We start from the raw sequence: 24,551 nt of genomic DNA on the forward strand, positions 1-24,551 counted from the left end.
ATGAACCGGCATCTCTTACCTCTCCTGCATTGGAAGGCAGATTCTTTACCACTAGCCACCTGGAAAACCACTTTGAAAATGAATAAATGAATGATTTCTATTACTCTGTATTTTTGGAAACAAGTACCAGATTTTTAAAAATTCAAGTTTGTAGTTTGTTTCTTATCATAGTCATTCCAGTGTTACCTAGTTTGGCTCTCTGCACGGATTAAATTATCTTTCTTTTTCTTTTTTTTTTTTTACCAAACTTCTAGTGTGTCAAGCATAGGAAAAGTGTTGTATTTAAAAGCAGATATTTTTGTTTTCTAGCTTAATTATTTGGTTTCTACCTTGTTACTTTTGAATTTAGTATTTTAAACAAATTATTTCTGCTATTATCCTTATTATTTTCCTTTAACGCTGATTTCATTCAAGAAAAAAAAAACACCTAATTTTTGGAATCGAAGCTTTGTTTCTAAGTTAATGTCCACTAGATGGAACTATTGCTTCAAAAGAAAAGAAGAGTCTGATGTCTTGTAAAGGATCCATTTCTAGAGCTTTCCCACTGAACTCCTAAAAACTGATAGATGATAGACAATGCCATTTCTTTCTTTCTTTTTTAACTAACTCTTCTCTTTTTTTTAAAAAAATAAATGACATTATCATTTAAAGCACATGCCACTTGAAGACATATTTTGAAGCTTTGCATCTCTAAGACTTTACTTATTTAAGCTGTCTTGATGCAGAGTTCTCTTTTTAAAACTTTTTTTTCTATATATTTCACCAAGTTTAATGCAACAAATAAAAGTATCTTAGCTGTAAATGTGCCTTAAAAACAGAGGGAACTTGCTTAATGGGTCAAAAATTTTAAAATACAATTCATAAAGGTGTAAATACAGTGCTTAACAAAAAGATAATAAAGCCTCAAGTGTGAAAACACATACAAAAAGATTAAATGTGAGTGATTATTCTATGTTTCTCAAGTTTCCAAAAAAAGATATGACTGTGTATTCACACATATTTTAATATTTGCTAATGCAAATAGTATAGTAAAATTGTAGATTACTTTCCATTCCTTTTTGCATTTGCTGACATGAATATAAAAATTCTCTTTGTAAACTGAAATTTGTCATGATTTACCCTTAGTTTAGCTTAAGCTTATAAAGCAGTTTATTCATTTTCCTACTATAATGTTTATCAGTAATATTTTAAAAGTATTTACTTAATGTTTTATGGCATATTACATTTTATAATTAAACATGGCTTTTGAATTAACTATTAATTTATTACCTGTAGGAGCTACAGTTCTAAGAAAGAGAAGTTATGATCCAATTTAAAAGCATTTTAGTTCAAACCTTCAACATGATGATAAGTTTCCTCCCATGTTATCCCACAAGTGTAAGTTTTCAACAATTGATAAAGAGAAATCAATCAACTCCTTGGCAAATTCTTTGAGGAAGTGATTGGAGACATCAAAGTGCATATTTCATAAAGCAAATCTGAGTCACCATGATGTCATTGAAAATACCATGATTCCTTTTTTTTCTCTATTACAACTTAGGGGGAATTTTTATCATTATTATGTAAGTTTCAGGTGTACAGAATCACAATTCAACATCTGCATATGCTACAAAGGGATCCTTACCATAAGTCCAGTTACCATTCATCCCCATACAGGTGATCCTAAGAGGACTTTTTAAAATTGAAATAGTCGTACTTTATTATTTCTTCAAATCTCTCACAATTAAAAAATACTTTTAAAGTTTTGAAAGTAAAGGTTCTTCCTTACATAACTTACTTAACTGTAAAATTTAGCAAATAAATCGAGGTACAAACTGGCAGCAGTTACATAGCAAGGAGCGTGTGTGCTCAGTTTCCACCGACTCTTTGCAACTCCATGGACTGCAACCTGCCAGCCTCCTCTGTCCATGGAATTCTCTAGGCAAGGATACAGGAGCGAGTTGCCATTTCCTTCTCCAGGGGATCTTCCCAACCCAGGGATGGAACCCAAGACTCCTGCATTGGCAGGCGGATTCTATACCTCAGAGTCAACCTGGGAAGTGGTTTTATAGACTTCTCCTTAATCATTTGTCAAAATAAAATTTTAGATATTAGGGTTTTTCCAGTATATAGAGAAATAATTGACATAGATCACTGCATAAGTCTAAGGCATACAGCATGATGGCTTGATTTACATATTTTGTGAAATGATGACCACTATATATTCAGCTAACATCCGTTTTCTCATATAGATACGATAAACAGAAAAGAAGAAATGAAAAAAAATTCTCCTTGTGATGCAGCTTTCCTGTATATCACACATCAGCATTAGCTATGGTTATCATATAGTACATTGCATCCTTAGTATTTATATCTCTAATAATTGGAGGTTTGTATCTTTTGATTTCCTTCCTCCAACTCCCCTTCACCCTGCCCTCCCACCTCTGGGTAATCACAAGTCAGATCTGTTTTTCTATGATTTTTTGAAAATATATTCCACAGTTAAGTAAGATCATATAGTATTTGTCTTTGTTTGTTGATTTGTTTCACTTAGCATAATGCCTGCAAAGTCAATCCATGTTGTTACATACGGTAGGATTTCTTTGTATTTTACAGCTGAATAATATTCCATTATATATATATATATATGTATATATATGCTGCTGCCAAGTCGCTTCAGTCGTGTCCAACTCTGTGCAACCCCATCGACAGCAGCCCACCAGACTTCTCCGTCCCTGGAATTCTCCAGGCAACACTGGAGTGGGTTGCCATTTCCTTCTCCAATGCATGAAAGTGGAAAGTGAAAGCGAAATCGCTCAGTCATGTCCAACATAAATATCCCATTATATATGTGAGTATATATACATATATATGTATATAATATAACTTCTTTATCCATTCTTCCATCAGTGAACACTTAGGGTGTGGGTCGTTTCCATGTCATGGCTCTTGTAAATAACGTGGCTATGAACACTGGAGTGCAGATTTCTTTTCATGTTAGTGTTTTGTTCCTTTGGATGTATTCTCTGAAATGGAATTGCTGGATCATATGGTGGCTCTATTTTTACTTTTACAGGGAACATCTGCACTCCCAGCAACGGTGCCCAAGGGTTCCTTTTCCTCCACATCCACACCAGCATTTATTATCTCTTATCTTTTTGATAATGGCATTCTAATAGGTAATATCTCATTGCGGTTTTAACTTGCATTTCTCTAATGATTAGTGATATTGAGCATCTTTCCAGGTTCTGTTGGCCTTTCATATATATTCTTTGAAGAAATGTCTATTTGGCCCTTTGCCCGTTTTTCAATTGCATTATTTGTTTTTTTGCTATTGAGTTCTTTATATATTTTGAATAGTAACCCCTTATCAGATACATGGTTTGCAAATATTTCTTCTCATTCTTAATGTTGTCTTTTCACTTTGCTGATGGTTTCTTTTTCTCTGCAGAAGCTTTTTAATTTGATATAATCCCACTTGTTTATTTTTTTACATTTTATTAACTGTGCTTTAGGTGTTATATCCAGAAAACCATTACCAAGAACCATGTTAAGGAATTCTATGTCTTTATCTTCCAAGAGTTTTATGGTTTCAAGTCTTAGATTTAACTCAACACATTTTGAGTTAATTTTTTTGAGTATAAGATATGGGTTTAGTTTCATTCTTTTTCATGTGAATATACAATTATCCCAGCATTAATTATTATATTCTTGGCTCCCTTGTCTACTGTTGCCCTTCTATGTGTGGATTTATTTCTGGGCTTTTGATTTTGTTCCATTAAAATATTTGTCTGTTTTTACTCCAGTAATATTGTTTTCATGACTATAGCTTTATACCATGAATGGTGTTGAATTTTGTCAAAAAGCTTTTTCTATATCTATTGAGGTTATTGTATGATTCTTATCATTCATTCTATTAATGTGCTATATTGACTTGTATATATTGAACCATCCTTATAGCCCAGGGATATCATACATTAGGTTTTGATTTAATCTTATATGTACAAAAGCAGTTCACATACTATGTATTTCACTTATAAAATAGAAACTCATTTTCCAGTTCTAAAACTAGACTAAAATTAATTAATCTAAATTAAATTAAACTAAATTAATCTCCTGTGAGATGGTGGGCCAGTGTGTTATAGATTGATAAGTGACGACACTGTTGGTGTTTGGCATAAACGGCAGAGATCAAACCGAAGTCAGCCCTACACATAACTTCATGGGAAAATGCAGGACAGTGTGAGCCCTTGACTCCAGTGTTTGAATGGTTACATGGTCTTTATTTGTTCACCCATCCAATTACCCCTCTACTCATTAATCAATATTTATCAAATTCCTAATATACCTTTTTTAGTACCTGATGTGTCCTAAGTCTTTATTTTTATACACTGTCATGCCTTTCTAATTTGATTCCCAAATGTTCTACTTTTTAAACAGAAAAAAATTCTATGATTTCCCACTGCCTACAGACTACAAATTCAATTCCAAACTCCCTGGTCTGACGTGATAGCTTTCCTCGATGCAGCTCCAACTTTTGAGGTTTATCACCTATCATTCCACCTATTTGACATTTCACTCAGATCTTCTGTGGTCTCCATTCCCTAAATATCACTTTCACTTCCCTTGTTTAAACTACTCTCCTGTAATGTAATGGCCTATGCCTCTGAGTTCCCACATACTTCCAGGTTTATCTCAGATTTTACCTCCTTTATGAGAGTCCACTCCATCCCAAGTCAAAAACAGCCTTTCCATTCAGTAAGCTACCATTCTTTGCCTTTTATTTCTAACTCTTTCGTGTCATCTATCACTTTCTGCTTAATAGCAGAATTATTAGCATATGTTTTATCTCCCTCTTTCAAACTGAGGGAGGGCTGGGGTCCTGACACATTCGTCTTGGCGTCTTGAAGGCTCCTATCACACTGCCTCTCAGTACCCAGCCTGAGACAGGCTGGGCCAGCGGCCCTGCATGCCCCTGATCTTCAGAGGGCCTGCCTCTCCCTGGTGAAGGCCAATGCTTCCGCCAGAATCTCATACCTCACCCCCTCCTTCCCACCCACTTGCTAGTCTCTTTTCCTTCTTTACTGAATTCTTCCCATCTGCATATAAACATGCTTAAGTCTCTTCCAAAACCTGTTCAACCCAATTCAGTTTCAACTAGCACCCAATTTCTCTTCTCGCTCACCAGTCACACTTCTCGAAGCTCACTGTCACCATGTCCACAGTTCCCACTCATTTCTGAGCCCGATGTGATCTGACTTTCATCCCCTTCACTCAAGTGAGACTGTTATCACAAGGCACACTATGACCTTCTGGTTGCTAAATCCAAAGGGTACATCTCAGAACTTCTGGGAGGGGAGTATTCTCCACATCACCTAATACTATGGACCATTCAGTACTCTTTCAATTGCCTCTTCCCTTGAGTTTCTGTAACCTGGGTTTCTTCCTGAGTTTCAGCCATCTCTTAATATGTGGATTTTGATTCGTGTTCTGGCCTTGGCCTCCCTCTCAGATTCTAAGTCTACACACTTCCCTGAATGGCCATCTAATCCACAGCTTCAGATGCCTTTAGACTAGTGACTTTTGTATTTCTCTTTTATCTCCAGCCTAGACTTCTCTTCTAAACTTCTAAACTTCTCTTCTAAACTACCTACATAAAGCCTTCTATTTGGCAGCAGGAGTTCTGGGTTCTGCCATTCTCCTTGGACTTGGAGAGAGTTGGTTAATATCACAAGCATTACTTTGGCATTCTGTGTGTTTCAGTAGTGTTTATTTTTTTAACCACAATCAAGCATTGAATAATTACTACAGTAAGATAATATTGTAATTCAGAGCTCATCCAAAATGATAGAAAATTGAGAGTAAGAGGGTCTCATGCTTTCTTGCCTTGTCATCATACATGCATTCATTCAACAATTTAAAAATAGTTTATTTATTTATTTTTGGTACTATTTTCCCTGGAGGGGCTTTGGTCACCAGCATCTCAGTTAGTGATCCTGCAACTTACAAACCTGTCCTAGTGGAGCCAACAGACAGATTTTCTATTAACATAATTTATGTTACAAACACCAGCTAATCCTTACAACATTTGCACATTCCAGTTGCCTTGTTTTGCTTTCTTCCCATTCATAACTCCTGCTGCTGCTGCTGCTAAGTTGCTTCAGTCATGTCCGACTCTGCACGACCCCATAGACGGCCATAGACGGCGGCCCACCAGGCTCCCCCGTCCCTGGGATTCTCCAGGCAAGAACACTGGAGTGGGTTGCCATTTCCTTCTCCAATGCATAAAAGTGAAAAGTGAAAGTGAAGTCACTCAGTCGTGTCTGACTCTTAGCGACCCCGTGGACTGCAGCCTACCAGGCTCCTCCATCCATGGGAATTTTCCAGGCAAGAGTAGTGGAGTGGGGTGCCATTTCATAACTCCTAGCCTACTCCATATTTCAGCTCCTAGTAATTGCTCAATGTTTATTTCACCCTTGCTCTCTCATGAATGAAGACATGTCTAACTCACCTGAAGATTAAGTTTGCTTGTGCCTTTAAACCCTTATGGCATTGGCTCAGGCCTCTTATGATACTTAGATACTTATGATACTTAGATTCATCACTTTTGTCCTTTTCACAGTACTGGTTTCCTCTCTGCCCCATCATCCACTCCTCTCCACACCCCACAGAAAGCTGTTTCTGAGACACCAGCTTTCTTACTTACCTATGTGTCCATCGGACAAACCAGCCCAATGCTTTTAAAAATTGAACGAGCTTTGGGAAAGATAAACTGAAGACAAATCCTTGCCTTTTAATTTTTTAAATTAATGTGTTGGTTAGGTAACTTCTATGTATCTCAATTTCCCCATCTGCAAAATGGGGAGAATACCTGTTTATAATCTTTTGGTTAAGACTGCATATAATACCGGAGAAGGAAATGGCAACCCACTCCAGTATTCTTGCCTGGAGAATCCCGTGGACAGAGGAGCCTGGTGGGCTGCCGTCTATGGGGTCACACGGAGTCGGATATGACTGAAGCGACTTGGCAGCAACAGCAGCATATAATACAATATGGGTCCTCAGCCCTGGGCTAGTTGAGGAATATGTGAATTAATTCATATGGCATGGAGCTTTGGTCCACAGGTCTCTGAGGCTGCAATGAAAGTCTTTCCAGCAGGTGTACAAACGTTACAGGGGTAGATACCCAGGCCAGTACTTGACCTGTAAACTCTGTCTTGTTAAGGCCCATTGTCTTTCTACCTAATCTGTTTTGCAGTCCTGAGCACACATAAGGCAAGAACACTGGAGTGGGTAGCCATTCCCTTTTCCACAAGATCGCCCCAACTCAGGGATCAAATCTGGGTCTCCGGCATTGCAGGCAAAGTCTTTATCATCTGAGCCACTAGGGAAGCCCACATATAAGGCAGTGCAACATAATGGAAAAAACTACTTGGAGCAAGAAAACCTTGTTTTTAGCCTAAGCTTTAATTGTTTGTATGATACTGAGGAAATCAGACATTTATACCTTCAGGTTTTCAGGCATAAAATGAGAAGAACCCTGCCATTTTGCCTCACAGGCTTTCAGTGAGAAGTATAGAGAATTTCAGAAGTGAGAGCTATTTGAAAACTGTAAGGGGAAACACAAATATAAATTAAACATTTAATTGGCTTCTTAAAACTTTTGGATAGTTACTATATAAACTTTGTACACCATTTTAAAAATAGGAATAGGTAGACAGTGAAAGGCAAGTCTTTCTCCCCCTCCTGTCCCCCAGCCATGCAGCTTTCCACAGTGGGAGCACAGATGTTATCATTTTTGTTTATCTTTCCAATGTAGTCATATGCAATATATTAGGTAACTTTCTATTAAACTCTCTAACAGCCCCCGTACTTTCTTCCAGCTTAAGGTTCAACTTTACACTTTTGAAGCCGGCAGCGCCCAGAGCTGACGCTTATGGTTGACCAACTTGCACTGCTGACTGTATTCACTATTAAGAGGTACTTAGTTACGGAGACGGAGAAGGAAATGGCAACCCACTCCAGTGTTCTTGCCTGGAGAATCCCCGGGACGGAGGAGCCTGGTGGGCTGCCGTCTACGGGGTCGCACAGAGTCGGACACGACTGAAGCGACTTAGCAGCAGCAGCAGCAGCAGTCGCCGAGAATAAGTCTAAGCCTGAAAAAGCCGTGGTTCTCAGCACACAATCCCCTGCAGGGAGCAGAGGGCACAGTGAAGTCCAAAGTTGCTCCGTCTTCTGCTCAGAACCACAGTAACTAAAGGGTCGCTCTTTTCGCACATCCCATCTGAAGCCCCAAGCCACTGAGAATCAATTGATTTTCTTCTATCTCCTACATGCCTTTGCTCAACTTGGATACATATGAAATGACTTATTTGGATTCCCCCTATATTTTCTTGAAATAGTTGTGTGTATACTTGAAACAATCTTAATCTTTGACTGACTTTTACGTGATATTTACATCCTATCCCATCCACAAAATTACCGTGAAGATTAACTAAAAGTGTCATTGTTATCAAACTCTTCCACATTGTTAGGTGAAAAATCTGCTTATCTTATGTATGTGGCTTTAATACTAGACAACTTCTTTAATATTAAACTACTTTAGATGAGGGTTGTAAACCCTGAAACTTAAACATTGTATTGTTTAAAGTCTTCTGGTAGGTACATCCTGAATTTTGACGATCACACTTAAAGTTATCAAGATTAAAGTTTTAACTGATCATCTGTGTTACTTTTCCATCACTTATTCAGTCAGGGTCCAATCAGAAGACAGAAACTCGGTCTGCTCTTTAAATCGAGAATACTTACTATAACCATGAATCAGAGAACTGAAAGGGCAAGCTAGGAGCAAAAAGGGAATCTGGAGGTCTCCCAGAGGCAGCAACTGAGAAGGCAGAGGTTCCTGCTGAGCACAGAAGTGGCACTGTGAAAACCTGCGAGCCTGGGGCCAGAAGCATAAAGGACCCAGTGCAGTTGGAGCTCAGACCCCTGCGCACGAGACGCACACTCACGCTGCCGTGTTAGACCTATGACCTGTGACCTGGACCTGTGAGGTCAGGACGCCGGTATCCGTGACCGGCCGTGTTGAGGCTGGCTCTACAGGCTGGGAAACCGCGAAGGGGCATCCATTGCAGCTACTGCAAAATACCACTACGGGCAAGTAGTGAAGACCGGCTCCTGAAGCCGAAGCTGCAGGGGGGTGAAACAGGAAACGCTCAGGAAGGAGGTGCTCCTTCTCCCTCCTCCAGCCTTGCACTCTCGTCATCATCCATGCAGAGACAAGCCCGAAGCTGATAGCAAGCCCAACCTCGACACCACAAAGTGGAGAAGAGGAAGAAGGTGGGCAATGGGACGGAGTGAAAAGAGCTTAGTATCAGGCATGCTGTGCTGTGCTTAGTTGCTCTGTCGTGTCTGACTCTTCGTAACCCCATGGACTGTACCCCGCCAGGCTCCTCTGTCCATGAGATTCTCCAGGCAAGAGTACGGAGTGGGTTGCCATGCTCTCCTCCAGAGGATCTTCCCTACCCAGGGGTTGAACCTGCATCTCTTAGGTCTCCTGCATTGGCAGGCGTGTTCTTTACCACTAGTGCCACCTGCAAAACCCAGTATCAAGCACAAGATGTTATCTATTCAAAGGGGAACCTCATACAAGATAAGACTTCGAAAAGAGAATCATTCCCAAACCCTAGGAATGAGGTGAAAACTGAAAAGTCCCTCATCATTTTAGGAAGACCTGTGAACTTTCTACAGCTTCTCAAACATTTGTTAGTAGAATTTATAAATTATTCTCTTCTATGTTTTTGAGATAACAAAACTTATTAAACGGGTCTGATAAAACACCATAATATTACTCTTTGTTAAGTATGAATTAGGTGGAATGTAAATCCTCTCTCCATCTCCACTCTGAAGCAGACTACTCCTCTACCCTAAATGAATATCTGTCTCTTGAGACACCCAAATTAGTGTTTCACCCATTGAGGGATAGCATACAAAAATAAGTCATTTTGTGTTTACTTTTGCTTAAATCAATTGTTGGCCTTTAATTTCGTTCTTCCCATTCATATTATAAAACTGATTTTTCTAGTCCACTTGAACAAAGATAGTGCAAGAAACCAATAATAGACCTGGAGGTGTGTGTGTGTGTTTCTGTGTGTGTGTATGATCTACAAGAATTGGCATCCCCAAAATAAAAGTGAGAGTTGAATAAAACTGTGGCTATATTCATCTCTTACCTGACCTAATTTGGTAAAACTTAGCCTCAAATATTTTATAGCTTCAAAAGAACACAAAAATAACGTTCCAAATTAATATCACTCTTTTGAATTATGTTGATGATTCACTGTTGAGTTTTTAAGCCTGTGATTATGTGAGTTGAGCTCGATTAAAAATGGCCACAAATTCTTTACAGATTCTTCCATCAAGAAGTGGAGTCTACTTATTTGCCTCTTGACTCTGGGCTAGCTTGTGAGTGGCTTTGATCCAAAGAATGAGGCAGAAGTAGCTCTGTGTGACCTCCATGATCTCCAGATCTCAAGGGGCTATTTTCTCCTCTCTGCCCCCTTTCTTTCAGGCCTTGGGGGCTCACTGTCCATTGCTCTCCTATATTTCCTGCCTTGTTAGGGTCTTCCAAGGAGGTCCAACCAGTCCATTCTAAAGGAAATCAGTCCTGAATATTCATTGGAAGGATTGATGCTGAAGCTGAAGCTCCATTATTCTGGCCACCTGATGCAAAGAACTGACTCATTTGAAAGACCCCGATGCTGGGAAAGATTGAAAGTGGGAGGAGGAGAAGGGGACGACAACAGAGGATGAGATGGTTGGATGGCATCACCAACTTGATGGATGTGAGTTTGAACAAGCTCTGGGAGTTGGTGATGGACAAGGAAGCCTGGTGTGCTGCAGTCCATGGGGTTGCAAAGAGTCATACATGACTGAGCCACTGAACTGAACTGAATTAGGGTCTTTCAGGAGCTTCCCACTGCTGTAGATCAGACAAGAGTCCCTCCTGCTTTCCCCCTAGACTAAGACTACCTCACTTTCCAAGCACGCAAAGCAGGAAATGGCATGAGATATTATTTTAAGTGGTTCCATAGCAATTATTTTATTTACTTTAATGTGTATGAGAAAAAAAACATAACCAGCATGTGAAACAGATATTACTGTTTAGGTTGTTAATGTTATTTTTAAATAAGCTATTTTGTAAAAAAAAAAAAAAAAAAAGGACTACAGTTTAAACAAATCCAGTAAGTAATAGTAAAGACTGTGTTGAAATATGGCAGACTTTTGGGAAATTCTGGTTTACGACATATTGGCTCAAATTCCACTTGGTGTAAATACACAATCCAATTTACTTTCTCTCCTTTTACCAAGACTTCCCCTTTAATTTCAAAGTCTTCCTCACTTCAGGTTTCCATCATCCTTCCTTTCACTCAAATTGTCCATGAACATCAAGCAACTCTTGGAAGCTTTTCTCACTGGTAGTGAGATGGAAATTCTTGAAAGGTGTTACTCTGCCTCCCAGTAAATGTTGTTATACCTTGTTATTTTCTCATTACATGAATATGACTTTGTGATGTTACCTCTAGACTGGGGGCTAATCATACACCATCCCTTATCTTTCGGGCTTCTCAGCTCCTCTGACACACTTGCTCCTCTCTATTTCCTGCCTCATTCTTGTCTCAAATCCTCTGTCTGCACGCCCACTACTGACTATCCTTAACCCTAATGATCTTACTACCTGTCTTTATTTTCCCATCGACCTTTAATTTCTTAACTACTATCTCTTCTTCCGGAGAAGGCAATGGCACCCCACTCCAGTATTCTTGCCTGGAAAATCCCATGGACAGAGGAGCCTGGTGGGCTGCAGTCCATGGGATCGCTAAGAGTTGGACACGACTGAGCGACTTCACTTTCACTTTTCACTTTCATGCATTGAAGAAAGAAATGGCAACCTACTCCAGTGTTCTTGCCTGGAGAATCCCAGGGACAGAGGAGCCTGGTAGGAGGCCATCTCTGGGGTCACACAGAGTCGGACACGACTGAAGTGACTTAGCAGCAGCAGGCGCAGCATCTCTTCTTTTCACTCTTTTCTCTCCTGTTTATCCCTATCTCCCATTACCTTTATTCCTCATTTTTTTTTTCTTCCTTGACATGTGTTTTGCTAGACTTGCCTTGAAACACAGAGGAAGAAAAAGTGGGGAGTTTGGAAATATGTAAAGATGAAGAGAATCAGACTTTTTAGCACTTCTAAAGTTTTGTGGGGGTTTTTTTGCACTTGGATCCTGCTTGATTTGTATCACCTATTCCCTTAAGAACATTCTCACTCAAAATAAATTACAAAAATTCTGGTCTAGAATTGATCAGATGTAAGATTATCTTTAGTTCTTGAATGAGACTTTGTGTTCAACACAAATTACATATTCCTCATAGGTGGGTGTGAAATTCCCCACATAGATAAGGTCTTCAAAAAGTTCTTTCAAAATCAGAATGATTTTTCTATGTTTTGACAGATGTATAAATGAATTCTTTGGAGTTTAGTGTTTCAGATGACCACCAAGTTTCCAACCAGTTTGAATTTTCATGATGTTTGTCTCTTAAAATTGCAGGAAAATGTCCAACCCATAAGTTTTCACTCCCTCCCTCTGAGAATTCCCTTAGATTTTGACTGAGAAGTTTAAGGTTTGGGGATTGGAAGTGATATGATACTAGTATGATTATCACATTAATAGAAATTTATGGGCTTGGAAATATAGATAGTTACTGATAAAATGCTTGGAAAGCAAAAGAGAAAAATTCAAAGTTGTAAAATGGTAATATTTTATGCTGAGAATACGTCATATAAGGATTAATCTGAAGAAATGACGTTGATTTAGACTAGATAATCTAAATTTACATTAGTTAAAATCAAACTTTTCTTTCATAACGCCTAGAATTTTCAACAGAGAAGGCAATGGCACTCCATTCCAGTTACTCTTGCCTGGAAAATCCCATGGACAGACGAGCCTGGTAGGCTGCAGTCCATGGGGTCGCTAAGAGTCGGACACGACTGAGCGACTTCGACTTTTCACTTTCATGCATTGGAGAAGGAAATGGCAACCCACTCCAGTGTTCTTTCCTTGAGAATCCCAGGGACGGGGGAGCCTGGTGGGCTACCATCTATGGGGTCGCACAGAGTCGGACACGACTGAAGCGACTTAGCAGCAGCAGCAGAGTTTTCAAAGTCATATCAGAATCTATCAGAATAAAAGTTGTTTTCCCAAAGTAATTTCAGTGGTTCATTTACAATTTATTATCTAGAAAAATGGTTTTACTCCTTTTAAATGACTCGAAATACCACAATTTTTTCCTTCAGTTGAACATATGAGAGCTGAGCAGTTCTGCTCAGGACATGAGCACCAATGCTGTTTATCCTTACCTTGCACATATAGATTTTGAATTTTTTGGGTAATGATTTGTATTTGATTTAGCTTTATAATAGAATCTGATTTAGCACAATGCAGTAAATATCAATACATGTGTTTCCTAGATGTGGTATTTTAAAGTAGAAATGTGACAAAATTTTCATTTGTTAAGTGGTCTAATCCAATAAAGAATTTAATATGTTTGAGTCTGTTAATGCACACCAAGAAACCTAACAGAACTTTGACATAGTGCTATTCTATTCAAGAAAAGTTTTATTTTTTCAAAGGAAAGATTTTAATAAGCCACACTACTTTGTTTTTTAGTTGCCAAGTCATGTCAAGAAATAGTTAAAATGGGTGTTGATGTGGCTGGACTTGGTTTATTCTTAAATTCTTCAGTTCATTCTCCACATTTGTGAGGGAACTACCTTGAATCCATCCCCAAAGGGGTGTCATAACCAAAAGTACTGCCTGGGTTCTCATTTTTTCTTGGCAAGAAATAGGACAAGCTCTGATAGTCTCAGCAGCCCCCTCTCTGAAACGGGCATCACATTGAAACCTACTAAGAATGGCTCTTGGGGACTAGTAAGCAGTGACGATAGCAGGCACACGGAGACCACCCAGTTAATAATGGGACTGCGACTGTCAAAAGGTTAATGCAGGACGTCCTTTATTTTTAAGCAATAGAATTCTAGGGTTAACAAGTTCCTTGTAACGGAAGCTGGTTGAATCGAAGGTGCATATAATCATACGTGTGCTTTCTATGAGCTGCACATGTGAAGGTTCTGAAAAATCACGTTAGCCTTCCTAGCCACGCTGTTTTTCATGGGCAAGCCATTGTCAAGGACCATTAGGAAGGACCCATACTGTGTCAACTGGATGGAGCGTAAATGGTTTTCAAGGAAGAGACTCAGGCGGCTAAATGAGGTTGGACCATGCTACTTCCCTCTGGTGTAATCTTCCAGACTTGTGACTGGAGAAGTCTGTGGCTAGAACTGATGAACTGGCACACTTCGTGAAAACAGAACTTGTGGTTAAATTTGCTCTTACAGAGTGCCGAGGAGCCACCAATTCAAATTCTGTGGTAAAATCTTTTTTTATAATTATTATTGCCTATTAACATGACAGAAACAAAAAGAGAAATGAATATGTGAAAATAGTTGTTTGAAAGGTTCCAAGTAACCTACCTGGACAGTCAGAGGAGCTGGTTAAAGAGCAGAGGCTTCAGGGTCAGACAGAGCGAGGTGCAGGTCACTTGTGTGCCTAAACTTCAGTGTCCTCATGTGTGAACTGTGGAAAATCATGTTTTTCAGTCTTTGTTTTAAGGAATAAACTAGGTAAAATTTGTAAAGGGAAGAGTACCATATATAGCACATTTTATAAACTTGAAATTGTTCATTTTGTTCATCCTAATAACCAGGTTCTAGATGATTCCATTAATTTCTTTTTTTTTCTTTTTCACTTATAAATGGTTTTCTGATTAGGCCAGGGCAAATGTTTTATGCATTTTAAGGCAAGATGAATCCAGGGAATAAGAAAGGGCAATTATATAGTGCCTATTTATGTATCCAGCATGTGACATATTCAAAACAGTGTAATTCTGACAATAAAATTCCTCTCAGGAAAATTTTATTATTCCCATTTTACAGATGATAAAACAGAGCTTGAGAGAGATTAAATAACTTCTCAAGTCACACAGTCTCCAAGCTGTTAAGGGGCAATGTAGGAAACTGCACAAGACCTCTGATTCAGAAGCCTGTTTTCTTTCCATTCTGTCTGATGCCACTGGGCTTCACAACATTTAAAAAGTAACCTCTGCCATGCAGAGGGTGGGGTAGGGAAAGGATGGAAACTGAGCCAGCTAACAAAAGAATGCCTGGCACTGGTTCAGTAGAATGCCCAGGCATGATACTGTTTTATCCAAACTTCAAGATTTATGTGATTGTTTCCACCAGCTCATTGGTTCCAGCCGCCAGTGTAGACATGTCTACTGTAGCACTTACAGAGTTTAGTGTACAAATTTGTTGTTGTTTTTGTTCAGTGGCTAAGTCATCTCTGACTCTTTTGCAGCCTCATGGACTGTAGCCCGCCAGGCTCCTCTGTCCATGGGATTTCCCAGGCAAGAATACTGGAGTAATTGCCATTTCCTTCTCCAGGGGATCTTCCTGACCCAGGGATCAAACTCACATCTCCTGTCATTGGCAGGCAGATTCTTTACCATTTTATGTTTGTGTTAAGTAGAAATATGTTGGACAAATAAATGCACGTGAGGTGGTGGTCAATCATTAGGCAGAATACTATGATAAGCCTTTGATGATCTTTCAATCTATTTTCATGATTAGGCCTGTTCCATAAGGCAGTGGTTCTCAGGAACCACTTAAAATCACTGAGGATCTTAGAATTATTAAGGATCCCGAGCAGTTCTTATGTGGGTTATTTCTGTCAGTATTCAATATATGAGGAATCAAAATGGAAAGTTTTTAAAATTTATTAGTTTGTTTTAAAACAACTATAAGTAGCTTCTACATTAACATAAATAACATCATTTTTCTGAAAATAGCTATACTTTCCAAAGAAAATAATTCAGTAAGAAAAATGGCATTGTTTTACATTTTTGCAAGTCTCTTAACTTAGTAGAAGAGAGCTGAATTCTCCTATCACTTCTATATTTAACCTGTTTCAATATAATGTTTGAAGTAAATCTGGTTTCACACAGATATGTAGTTGGAAAATGAGGTAACAGCTTAATAACTTTTTCAAATAATTCTGTATATTTTTCCTTTGGTAATACACCAAAACTCAACAAGGGGTAGTCTCTTAAGCTTTATAATTGCAATATGAAATATGAAATCATACAAGCATACTATTCATATTATTATATTCAAATTCACTGGTCTATCTTGTGTTTTGAATAGATCTTTAACTCATGCCTGATTTTAGAACATCATGAATTATTGATCATGGGAAAATACTGGTTCACTGCATTATGCAGATCTTCCAAATGACAACACATTTCATGGTGTAATATCAAAAAATCACATTAACTAAAAAGACCACAATCCTATTATCAAAATAGTTAATGTATTGGAAAGCTGTCAAGTGGCAGATACAAGTTTTCTAAATTCTATATTGTTTTACTTGAAAGCTCAAAATTTTCACTTAAAACTCATACTGCCAGTTGTTTACCTTGAAGTGACAAGCTCACATAATTAAAAACAAAAAGTCTGCCAAATATCCAAGTGTGAATAACCATAGTTCGTCTGAGTTGTTCTCTCAAGAAAAAACATGTTTTGTGGGGAAAAATTTTTTTTAAAAATTAAAAGAAAAACACCTAGTTTAGTTCACAACTCAGTTTCACAGGAGTTTTAATTCAGAACAAATACTGTTCTTTGGTGCGTGGCAGAAAAGGTTTACGTGTGCCTCCCACTTCGCTATTGTTTGATCACTAAGTCATGTCCAACTGTTTGAGACTCTATGGACTGCAACTTCTCTGCCCGCTCTGACTATACAGACCTTTGTCAGCAAAGCGATGCCTCTGCTTTTAATATGCTGTCTAGGTGTGTCATAGCTTTCCTTCCAGGGAGCAAGCATCTTTTAATTTCATGGCTGCAGTCACAATCTGCAGTGATTTTGGAGCCCAAGAAAAGAAAATCTGCCACTACTTCCACTTTTTCCCCTTCTGTTTGCCATGAAGTGGATGCCATGATCTTAGTTTTTTGAATGCTGAGTTTTAAGCCAGCTTTTCCACTCCCCTCTTTCACCTTCATCAAGAACCTCTTTAGTTCCTCTTAAATTTCTGCCATTAGAGTGGTTGGTATCATCTGCATATCTGAGGTTATTGATATTTCTCCCTGACAATCTTGATTCCAGCTTGTGAGTCATCTAGGCTGGCATTTTGCATGATGTACTCTGCATACAAGTTAAAGAAGCAGGGTGACAATATACAGCCTTGACAAACTCCTTTCCCAATTTGGAACCAGTCTGTTGTTCCATGTCTCGTTCTAACTGTTGCTTCTTGACCTGCATACAGATTTCTCAGGAGGCAGGTCAGGTGGTCTGGTATTCCCATCTCTTCAAGAATTTTCCAGAGTCTGCTGTGATCCACACAGTCAAAGGCTTTAGCATAGTCAATGAAGCAGAAGTAGATGTTTTTCTGGAATTCCCTTGCTTTTTCTATGATCCAAGTGATGTTGGCAATTTGATCTCCTGTTCCTCTGCCTTTTCTAAATCCAGCTTGCACATCAGGAAGCTCTCAATTCAAGTACTATTGAAGCTTAGCTTGAAGGATTTGAGCATTACCTTGGTAGCCTTTGAAATGAGCACACGGTAGTTTGAACATTCTTTGGCATTTCCCTTCTTGGGATGGGAATGAAAACTGACTTTTTCCAGTCCCGTGGCCACTGCTGAATTTTCCAAATTTGCTCACATATTGAGGGCAGCACCTTAACAGCATTATGTCTTAGGAATTTAAGTAGCTCAGCTGGAATTCAGTCACCTCCACTAGATTTGCTATATAGAATATTAAAAAGACAGGGTCAAGGGTTAAATTTAATAAATAATTTTCACTGCTTTATCGAAGACATTCTTAAGTGATACTGACATTTGGGACGATGGATTTGACAGTAGCTCCTAGGACATCTTGGTGTCACTGCCTTGATTCGTGCTTAGGTGCTAGCAGCTTTATGCACCATTGCTTTGGTACTATTAATGGAAATGGCAACACAGCAAAAAAAAGAAAAAGGCAAATTACCATCTTAGAGTTAATATGATAATAGCTTTAGCCTTACAGACCTCCTTGAGAGGGTCTCATGCCCCTACCTGGGGTCTGCGGACCACACTTTGAGAACTGTTGCCTTAAGACATGGGATTCGACGAGGACGTCTCTTAAATAAGTCTTTAGTTACACTTTTAAGTTTATAAAGTTTTGGACTTTTAATTTTTTCCCAACAACTGGATATTTATGAATTTCATAGTGTAAAAGTAAGTTGAAATATAATCAAATATCTTTGAAATACTTGAATACAGTCTACTACCTAATCCTCACAAAACATTTGTAAGTCAGCTATAATTTGTTCCATTTTTATATTTGAAAAAAATAAACACTGAAGCTCAATGAGATTAACCTTGTCCCACAGCAAATAATTACTAGGGTTTAGAATTAAATACTAGTCTGTCTGACTAAATAATGCATGTTCTAACTATCACACCCAAATGTCTCAAAACACACTGAGGATATGTACCTATATAAACATAAACATATACAATGCCATTGGATTTGCCAATAGCATATATTTAAGACAGCTATATTGATATATGCAAATCCTGATGTTCAAAATCAGAGATATTTGGGAGAACTTTCATAAAAAATATGTTTCACCAAGCTCTTACAGAACTTTCCCTAGAGACTCGGTCATTAACTGGCTGACTCGATGACAAGTCACTTCGATGTGTATGGACTCGGCTCCTTCCCAACAGCAGTCTTAAGCACCATCTCAATGCCCTGTTTATCCACCCTCCACCAACGCTGTGAGACCCACAGGACAGGTTCTGCTGCCACCACCGCACTGAGGCAGGCGCTGATCCTCAGAGAGATTCACAGGCTTTCCCTCTCCACCGCCTTCTCCCTCAGCTTTGTGAAATTAGGAACAGGTGTCTCACACAAGGAACACAAACAAAAGTACAACTAGGAAAATACTCTTCTCGCCACCCATTTCTCGCCTTCCCTCCAGGGCCAAAGTACTCCCGAAGTGAGCTTCACCCTCTGTCCTCATAACTAACTGCACCTTCTCTCCCTGCTGTAATCTGGGCCCGTGGCACACATACAACAGAAACGATTCCTTACGTCCAGATCTCAGACTTGCAGACGGGATCACAGTCCCCTCGCGGCCTGGTTGCATTGGTACCCCTGCCACCTTTCCCCCTTGTCGAACGTCCTTTGCTTCCTCAGCTCCATCAGCACTGCCCCTCCTTGGCCTCCTCTTCCCTCTCGGGTCTCCCATCCGGTTCTTTGGAAGGCTGCTCTCACCCCATCCAGCCCTAGAACATCAGTGTTCTGCCAGCTCCTTCCTCAGTCTTCCCTGCCTGACCGCGTTCCCCTGCTCTCTGGCTTCAAGAGACACCTGAACTCCGCTGACTCCTGATGGATGCATCTAGCTTGGACCCTCTGTGCTAGGAATGTTGTTTCTGGCTGCTTTTACGGTGTTGCATCCAGACATCTCCCAGGCCTCCCGAGCTCAACAAGTCTAAGACAACTCATCCCATCCCTCCTCAAACTGCTCCTCTCTACACACTGTGTCTCTTGGCAAATGCCTGCTTGTGTGCCCCCGCCAGAAATCGGGGAGGCAGTCTAGACTCCTCCTCCTTTCCAGGATGCTCCGTGTCCAATCAATCACTAGGTCCTGCTATAGTTCCCTAAATATCTCCTGAGCTGTCCTAACATTCCCACTGGTGCTTCAACTGCCTTAGTTGGGGCCTAAGTTTCTCTCTGGAAATAGACCTCTTCACTGTTATCTACTTGTCTTCCACAGTGATTCCAGGGGTAACTTTTCAAAACTGGGATTTGATGACATTTGAAAACCTTAAAATCTGTTCTTGCTTAAAACCCTTAGTGGTTTCCCCAACCATGTACCACCTACAGAAAGTTCTGGCTCTTTGGGCCTAAAGAGTGTGGTGTGGCCTGGCCTTGCTTGCTTCAGCCACACCTAACTTCTGCCACTTTCCAGGACAAGCCATGTACTTGGACGCTTTTCTGACTTTTTCATTTGCTTCTCTCAGTTTGTAGGAACTCTTTCCTCCCCCATCCTTGTTTGCTTGGGATTCTCTTCCTCATTCTTCAGAACTCTATACTAAAATCTCTACTAAAAGAAACTTTTAAAAGGGAGTCAGCTGCTTCTTTTTCCATGTTCCTACGGAAACAGGCACAAACATACCTTATGGAACTAATCACATTTTCACTGATGCTTCTGTCCCCCCACTAGGCTGTGAACTTCTTAAAGGCTAGCATTATCTCCTACCTTGAAATATCAGCACCAAGACATATATGGTACACAGTAGGCACTTAGTAGGCAGGAGACAAAAGAGACCAGGGTTTGATCCCTGTGTTAGGAGGATCCCCCGGAGAAAGAAATGACAACACACTCCTGTATTCTTGCCTGGAGAATTCCATGGACAGAGGAGCCTGGTGGGCCCCAGTCCATGAGGTCGCAATAGTCAGACTTGACTTAGCAGTTAAACCATCACCAACAGGCACTTAATAAAGGTGTGTTACTGAGTTCTCCAGTGACCTGTTTGGGACCATATCTCAAAAGTGCAGAAGTCATTCTTGCAGATCTTCTGAGCAGAGATCCACTTCCTCCATTGTCTCATCTGCTAAAAATATATGTGCAATGATCTCAGCGTCCCTTTTAGCGTTTAAAAATTCTAAGGCTTTTATAAAGTGATTTTGTGAAGTAAATCAGTTTAATAAATCCATCTACTGCACTGTTCTCATCCAGGAGACACAAAACTTAAGGAGTTGCATTGGACTGCTCTCTCTGGTGACCAAGTATTTAAGAACAATATGATCTGGGTAAGGCTGATTTTCATCTTATCTTTGTTTTTCTGTGTCAATGAGAAGCGGGCAAGTATTTTTCATGGTTTCATTACTGACGCTATATCTTAATAAACTGTGTGTTCTGAGAACTTAAAATCCAAGGGTCTAAAAACCAGGTTTGCAGAAAACTAGGCTCGCAGTTGCGAAAGTGAGATCACTAAATCACCCAGGTTTTTTGCACACCACCCCGCTCGCTTCCCCTACGTTTTCCTGTGCCCAGGCCAGGTTGCTAATTAGGTAAGTTCTTATCATAATTGCCTAGTCAGCCTTAATGGCTTCACACACTGCTCTGTCTCTCACTGGTCCCGTAGGGCCGCTTTTCAATTGTTAAAACAGCTGCTGAGTTTCCAACCGGAGGAGGCTCTGAGTGCGCCGAGGGGGAAGCGCTCCCGGGCTGAAGACTGTGGTAGGCAGGCGGCCGGGGGGAAAGTGGGACATGCATGCACAGTTTGCACACTATGCTTTCCGCTTCCAACCTCGATTTTAGCTCGTCTCCCCACCCCGCCCCCAAATCAACACGAGTTCCCCCTTATTGTGCACCCGGGTCTCCCTGACAGTCCGATGCCCTTGGACGCGTCTCTTTGGGTTTCCCAGCTCTGACCAGGTCTCTGCGGGCCTCCTTCTGCTTCTCTGCCGCTGGCTGGGAGGTCAGGAGGGAAGTACGTCTCCCGCGATGCCGCCCGCGAGAGTCTCCGTTTGAGGAGCGCTGGGTCGCCGGGTGTGTGTGTGTGTGTGTGTGTGTGTGTCTGTGTGTGCGAGCGCGCGCGCGCGCGATGGCGCGCAGCGGGAGGGAGGGAGGAACTGAGCGGGAGAAGGTGGGCAGAGGCGGGAGGGGGCGGGCGGGCAGCGGCGGGGCGGGCGGGCAGCGGCTCCGGGCTTCAGCAGTGACACTCGGGAGAGATCAGCACTCCCGGCTCAGCGGCGCGAGAGAGCGGAGCGAGCCCAGCCGCGCCCCCGCCGCCGCCGCCGCCGCCGCCGCCGCCGGGTGCGCCCGACCCTCCCCGCGCAGCGCTCCAGCCTGGCGCCGGCGTCCCGAGCGGCCGTCCGCCGAGCCCGCAGCCGCTCCCAGCTCCACCGCAGCCTCCTTCGGCCTCCTGGCCCCCCGCACCCCCCCGGCCTTTTAAAAGGACCTCCCGCCGCTCGCGCGCTCTGCCCCGGGGTTTCCCCCGGCCCCGCGCTTCGCCCCGCTCTACTTCTCAGCAACTTCGGCGGCCGCGCGCCGCCGGTTGTCGCCCGCCTTTGAAGTTTGCAGCGCCGGCCGCAAAGTTAGGGCACTTCGGGCGATTTCATTTTTCCCCCCTCTTTTATCTGCCTCCTCCTCCAAGTCCTTGTGGTTCCTGAGTACCGGTGTTCAGCATCTTGGCCGGAGCAGCCGAGGACGTGGACTTATTCGCACACCACACCTCGGGGAGGGATCTTTCCTCTTCCCCTCAGAAAAACATGCATTTTGTAAGGTAAGTAGCGAGGAGGAAAAAAAAAAAAAAAAAAAGCCGACGTCCCGCTGCCTCGCCCCGCCACCCGAGACCTGGCGCAAGGAGCGCCCACCCGGGCGGGCTGGTCGGGGAGTGGGCGAGGCGCGTATGCCGGGGCCCGCCGGGCGCTCGGTCCTCGCTGGGCGAGGACGCCGGCTCCCGAGGAGCTGAGGGCAGCAGGGGCGTGGAGCAGGTCCCCGCGGGTGCCCCAGGCGGGCTTCGCGCTGGGCGGCCCCGGAGGTGCAGGGACAGCGTGCCCAGGCCCAGGACGCGGGAGCGGGTGCCCGGGGTGCGGCGGCGTCCTGGGAACCGCGGAGCCTTTACTCCCCGACTTGGCCCGCCAGCCCCGGGTTCGTGCCCTCCGCCCGCCGCTGCAGGAAGCCTGCGGGACCCGGGGTCTCGCAGGGTGCGTCTCAGCGTGAAGCGAGAAGCCAGGGCTCTGGCTGGTGCGAGGGGCGGGCTCCTGGCGGACTGTCCCGTGGTCTCTGCCCGGCCTTGCCCCGGAGGACCTCCCACCGCTCCGGCTCCTCAGGCGTCCTTGGCGGGTTAAGGCGAGCATCGTCAGAGAAACTTCCTCGAGCCGAGCGGGGTGGCCCGGTGACCCGATCCTACTTTTGCCGGGAAAGCAAAACTGCCACCGAGGGCACGCTTCTTCCCGCCGCAGATGGACCGCCCCAGTCCCGTCTGTGCGGGAGCCGGGGTTCGCCCGCCCTTCGGGCTGCAGTCGGGCCGGCTCTGACCCTTTGGAATCCGAACGAGCGGCTCCAGGTCCCAGCTGTTCTCTTGGATCTGGGGGCACTTCGCAAACTGCTGGTCTAGGGGTACGGTTTCGGTCCACTCTGCTCCTTCGGTGCCCCCTTCTCACCGCACACTTCCTCCCGCGGAGGTCGAGGCGGGAGGACTCCGCGCAGCCCCCGCGCAGCCCCCGCGCCAGCTGCGCGCGGGTCCCCGAGGCCGGCGGAGCTCAACGCGGGCCCCTCTGCGCTCGGCTCAGCTGGCCTTCGGGCGGGTCGCGGGTCCCCTCCCGGTCGCCTTCGGGGCGCTGCCCATCTCCCGCTCCTGGGTACAAGTCGCTCCCAGAAACCGAGACCTTGAGCGGGAAATGAACCTGAGAAAACGTTTCTGGGTGTGTTTGTTAATTGGTGTAACAGAATTCTTTTTAGCAACTTAGTTGGGTTGTAAATTTTTTTTTACTTCTCATCTTTCGATCGCGCTAAATCGCACAAAATACATGTGTATGTATTTTCGTTGCTGATCTCTCCGAACACACTAAGCTCTCTTTCCCCCCTCCACCCCTCCTCCTCCCGCCTCGCTTCCTGAACCTTTTTTTCTTTTCTGAAGGAGGGAATCTCCGCACCTCCTCCTCCTCCTCTCCTCCCACCCGATCCCTGAGCGCCTGTGAGAACCAGGGGAGTCGTCAATGGAAATAAATAGGACCCCGCTCCATTCTCCGCCCCCTTCAAACAAGTAAAATCCTCCCCGGGCTCGCAGAAGTAGAGATAAAACATCCCTCCCGAGGGAGCGGTTGTCGGCATTTGATGGGATTGAATTGTTTTATTATCCTGAAAGACGTGACGGATGGATGCGAGAGCAAAGATGCGAACAGACCAGAGTGTACTGAGGGCTATCGGTATTTATTACTCATTATTGTTTATTAAAAGTGATAATAAGGCCCGTAACCCTAGCTGAAGGCTGTGTTTATAGTTGGTTTTGATTCTATGTCAGTCTCTTATTACAGTGGTTTCAGAAAGTGAAAACACCAAAAGGATATTAATTCCTCACACTCATTCTGCATATGGAATTAATCAAATGTCAAAAAGATTCTGTCAGTTTACCAAAGTTTTAACCCATGAACTTTCATAAGGTTGCAGTCATATAAATGTCCTCATTTGCCTCAATTTGTCTTCTTAAAGTTCAAAAAACTTGGCAACATAATTAATTATGGTCCCAATTCCCATTTTCAATCTAAACCTATATTCAGGATTATATTAAAATATCCCATCATTTATCCTTTAAAAGTGACTTAAGAGTTTAAATTCTTGACGGGGTGGGGGTGGCTGTGGGGAGCTGGGAATGAGGAACACAGAAATTTTGAGAAATACTATTTCA

At 42.4% G+C, this 24,551-nt stretch overlaps 1 protein-coding gene across 1 annotated transcript in view; it reads left to right on the forward strand.

Moving 5' to 3' along the window:
- The first annotated feature begins 22,076 nt into the window (after positions 1-22,076).
- NDNF (neuron derived neurotrophic factor) overlaps positions 22,077-24,551 on the forward strand; it is a 46,868-nt gene continuing 44,393 nt past the window's right edge. Inside the window, exon 1 of the mRNA XM_025290446.2 lies at positions 22,077-22,424. Coding sequence (XP_025146231.2) covers positions 22,411-22,424 — 14 coding nt within the window. The 5' untranslated portion in view covers positions 22,077-22,410. The remainder of the gene's footprint in view (positions 22,425-24,551) is intronic.

The sequence above is a fragment of the Bubalus bubalis genome, chromosome 7 (genome assembly GCF_019923935.1).
Source record: "Bubalus bubalis isolate 160015118507 breed Murrah chromosome 7, NDDB_SH_1, whole genome shotgun sequence".
Lineage (NCBI taxonomy): Eukaryota > Metazoa > Chordata > Mammalia > Artiodactyla > Bovidae > Bubalus > Bubalus bubalis.